This window comes from Micromesistius poutassou (assembly GCF_964030765.1).
Source record: "Micromesistius poutassou genome assembly, contig: SCAFFOLD_5680, whole genome shotgun sequence".
Lineage (NCBI taxonomy): Eukaryota > Metazoa > Chordata > Actinopteri > Gadiformes > Gadidae > Micromesistius > Micromesistius poutassou.
In genome coordinates this window covers 1-4,752 of record NW_028179731.1, presented here as the reverse complement: position 1 = coordinate 4,752, position 4,752 = coordinate 1, and the positions used below count along the sequence as shown (strand labels likewise).

The following is a 4,752-nucleotide window of genomic DNA, read 5'->3' as shown; positions in this document are numbered from 1 at the left end:
AATAACACAGACATAGCATTCGCTTAGCCTGGGAGGTCTGACAGTGCCACCGGTGTCCTGACTGTACTGTAATATTAGTGTTATGCTTGCATTAAGTTACTAATTCGTCTTAATACATGTGTTGGCTATTTCTAGAAAAGAAACGTCGTTGCTGTATTAAATGGACACCGAGGCAGAGTGAACTCAGTCCAGTGGGTTTACAGAGATGACAGTGGTGAGTTTGTTTATAATGACCACATGGTGTTCTGTCAGTGAGTGCATATTTGTCTGTCCGGATTAGTCCTTTGTGTACATGATGACGTTTGACTTTTGTTCTTAGAAAATAAAAATCATACATATTCTTTTGATAGCACCTTCCAGGTACTCGGACACTTCCTGACAAGTATAAAAGTATAAAACTTGCCTCTACTACTACAGGTCCAGAACGTCACCTCGTCTCCGGAGGATCGGACAACAGACTCATTGTGTGGGTGGCGGCTGAAGATGGAAACGTTAGTTAAAACAACAACAACAACAACAAACAAAAAAAGCCATATGCGATCTCACTATATCATTTTGAAAATACACATGGCTTTTATTTCAGTACTTTAATAGAACTACTGTTTGTTCCATCTCCAGTTCAGCCAGTCTGTGGAGTGCGTTGGCCATACTGGTCCGGTATCCGCTGTGGACGCCATCTACCTGGAGGACTCCACGCAGATCCTGGTGGCTTCAGCTGCGTCGGACTCCACCGTCAGGCTGTGGCTCGTGGACGGCGCCAGAGGTGGGAGACATGTTGTTGGTCTTTAGTGCAGAGCATCAGTCACTGTGTGTGAGTGTGTGTGTAGTACTAAAAAAGGTGGGGGGTTCAATCTGTGATTGAGGGACAACTGACAAATGTCTAACTGGACTTTCATTGCTGGCTGAAAAATATTTGAATGAGACTTCTAGAAATGTAAGATCCTTGTGGTTCAGGCAATGAAGGTTCAGGAGTAGTTACCTACTGGTACTGCATCACGGTCTACTTGTTTCAAAAGGACCGGTCACTTCTACTAGGGCCTGTGTGGTCCAATGAATCGTTGCTCCCACATTTTGTGTGTGTGTGTGTGTGTGTGTGTGTGTGTGTGTGTGTGTGTGTGTGTGTGTGTGTGTCAACATTGGAACAGTTGTAAATCAATGAATCATGTGCTCTGATAGGCGAGTTGAACACCTGCATACCTCTCTAAATTGTACAACGCCTCCTGTCCGCGTGCCATTCCTCTTATGTTTTAAATGCACTCCACTTGCCACTCAATGCATTGAATGGATGTGGTGTAGAATGGCGTCCTTCTGGCGTTCACAAAGTGACCTGTGGCGCTGCGTAGCTCACTCATTCTACATGCACGTGTCTTCCCCAGCGGAGTGCCTCCATACTTTGTCATTTGGCAGCGGCTTCATGATGGATGTGTCTCTGGTGCTGTTGCCAGGCAGCAGAGGTAAGCCCTCTGCTCAGCACACATGCACACACGTACATGCACACACGTACACACACACACACACCCACACACACACGTGCGCATTCTGTGTCTCTCTTCTCTCTCTCAAACACGCATGCATGCTCTATCTCTCTCATACAAACACACACACACACACACACACACACACACACACACACACACACACACACACACACACACACACACACACACACACACACACACACCCACACACTTGCAGCCCCGCTCTCGTATAATCCAGCGCAATTCGACCAGCCCCTTTATTTCCCATTGCTGAATGTCAAGTTTAAAATGCATTCTTTCTTCTCCATGTCTCATGTTGTGTCTTAGTGCTGCTAGTTCAGGACTGACCATGCTGTTCACTCTCTTACTGCAGTTCCCATACTGGCCTGTGGGGGAAACGACTCCCGGGTCCACCTGTACGTGCTGTTCAATGGAGAGGTAGGGAGGTTCTCTGGCACATAGGAGAGTTGATGTGTCATAATAACCATAGGCAAAAATACGAAATTTCTTCCACTTTCTCACTCTCGAAATTTTAATTTCTGATTTAATTTTTTCAGCTCACTAAGGTGATGTCACTTCAGGGCCACGAGGACTGGGTGCGAGGGTTGCAGTGGGCGTCCGTAGGTGAGAACCATAGGAAAATAAACGAAAGAAATCCATTTTACCATTACATCTTCACCATCTGAAGGAAACAACTAAAATCCTGAGGGTTTTTTTCTCTTTAATTTGTATTCATTACCAAAATAACTAGTTAATTACCTAATATGTTATTTGCTTGTTCGTTGCAGTTACAATGATATTTCATGGCAAAAATAATTATTAAGATGATCAGAATTCAAAAAAGAGGGAGATGATGCAAATTAAATAAATAATAATAATAATATATATATATATATATTTTTTTTAATTAATACAATTGTATCTAATCTAATCTAATTGTGTCTGATCCAATCCAGACCCTGCTAACTATGTCACCATTGGCTATCCCACTTCATCACTGATCTCGTGTGACATTAAGCTGTTTTATGTCCTTGATTACAGCCTTGTGCGCGCGTCCACATCCTCCTCACGGTCTCAGACCTAGTCCCCCCCCCCTCCCGCTAGCAGACAGGGGAGCGACACACTCCTAATTTGAAAGCCTTCCATAGAGGAATAACAAACGCACGCCCTCTTTCTACTCTGATGACGGACCTCGTGTCCTTGTGGAAATGGAAGTGGAAGACACTTTTAATGAAGCGATGAGGAAACCTTCATATTCTCCACATGTTAGCGAACCGCCCTTCTCCTGATTTCAACCCACTATTTGAAAGCACCAGGATATTAAATTATATTTTATTTCATATTCATATTTCGACTGTCACAATTATGTGATTGGCTTAATCTTAGATCATTGTAACTGATTTTATGTGGATGGCGATAACCACTCGCGTCCATCACAATTATGGTCTTTTAATTTAATTGCAACAACAAATCAATGTCACGCAAGTACAAAGACAAGAATTGGAATTCCTGATATTGCACGTGGGTTGAGTCAGACCAGAAGTTGCCTTGGCGAGGTGCAGCCATTTCCACCGTCCACAAAATAAACCAAAACAGCAAAAAATATAATCAGTTAAGAGGTAATTGGATGGCTCATACAAAAGAGGGTTTCTCTCTATCTATCTATCTATCTATCTATCTATCTATCTATCTATCTATCTATCTATCTATCTATCTATCTCTCCTCTCTCTCTCCATCTCCCTCTATGTATCTCTCTCTCTCCATCTCCCTCTGTCTCTCTCTCTCTCTCTCCATCTCCCTCTGTCTCTCTCTCTCCATCTCCCTCTATGTCTCTTTCTCTCCATCCTATGTCTCTCTCTCTCCATCTCCCTCTATGTCTCTCTCTCTCTCTCTCCATCTCCCTCTATGTCTCTCTCTCTCTCGCTCTCTCTCTCTCTCTCTCTCATCTCCCGCTATGTCTCTCTCTCGTATCCTTCTCTGCAGACGAGGAGCTGCTATTGGCCAGCTGTGCCCAGGACTGTCTGATCCGGATGTGGCGGCTGCGCGAGGGGGCTGGCAGCGATGCCCGCTCAGAGGACAATCACACCATCATCAGAATGAAAGAGGAAGTTTTTGAAGTGAAGGAGAGAGGTGAGTGGCCCAGGGGCCGGCAATCAACCCACTGAAGAACTGTGCTCATCGTGTGTGTGTGTGTGTGTGTGTGTGTGTGTGTGTGTGTGTGTGTGTGTGTGTGTGTGTGTGTGTGTGTGTGTGTGTGTGTGTGTGTGTGCCTGTGTGCCTGTGTGCGTGTGTGTGTGTGTGTGTGTGTGTGTGTGTGTCCATGAGAAAAATAAAAAAAGACCAGAGTACATAAATCCCTGTGCTAATAAGACATCCTAATTGAATCATCATCACTTTCTGTCAGAAGCCCGTAGAGCCCACCTCTGGTGGCCAGCGTCTCATTAAGTGGACTGACGGTGTAATCTCTGGACTCCGGTTCTCCTAGTGTTCGCCGTGTCCCTGGAGACTGTCCTCGCCGGCCACGAGAACTGGGTCTACGGAGTCCACTGGCAGCCGCCACGATACGAAGGTAGAGGAACACGGGGACACGGGGAAGGAGTGGCGGAGTGGCCTTCGGGAAGCCGGACTGCTGCTCGTTATTTAAATCGACCCTGATTGCTTTTCTCTAACTAATTTGTCAACATGTCAACATGCTCACAAAAACATGTTCATTCATTGCAATGTTGGCGTGCATTTTTTTCCGGAACGAATTGCTCCAGGGGGTGGCGCTCAGAATCTAGTGGAACCGAAAAGGACTTGCAAAATATTGCATCATTGCTTTTGTTGTGCCAATTTCAGATGCTGCCTGAAAGGACGTCTAGGAAAAAGGAATTGTATCAGTTTAACTGTTTGATGTTTTTAAATGATGTAGAGAATATGAGTGGAAGCAGTTGGTTGAAGTAATTGATGGCATTTCCCCGCCTCGCAGTCGAAAAGGTTGGCTCTCTCTCTCTCTCTCTCTCTCTCGCTGCCCGCTGCATCATTATGATTAAACGATCCACCCACTGTCTCCCTCTACAGGCGGCAGGCTGCGACAGCCGCTCAGCTTGCTGTCCGCCTCCATGGACAAGACCATGATCCTCTGGGCTCCCGAGGAGGCGTCGGGGGTCTGGGTGGAGCAGGTCAGTGCCCTGTGCTGGTGGGTGGCACCGTGCGGTGCCGGGGATGATGGACGTTGTCAACAGAACACACACGCATGCGCACGTATAAACGTCTCAAGCTGGCAAGAGATCT

General features: G+C 45.9%; 1 protein-coding gene across 1 annotated transcript; it reads left to right on the top strand.

The window, feature by feature from the left end:
• Nucleotides 1–205: 205 nt before the first annotated feature.
• Nucleotides 206–4,657, top strand: LOC311372566 (elongator complex protein 2-like; the record flags this gene model as incomplete). Its single annotated transcript, XM_084489554.1, has 8 exons — nt 206–214; nt 619–763; nt 1,377–1,454; nt 1,852–1,916; nt 2,036–2,102; nt 3,463–3,609; nt 3,965–4,048; nt 4,540–4,657. Coding segments are annotated over 8 exons (713 nt in total), but the record flags the coding sequence as incomplete, so codon positions are not given.
• Between the last annotated feature and the right edge of the window lie 95 nt (nt 4,658–4,752).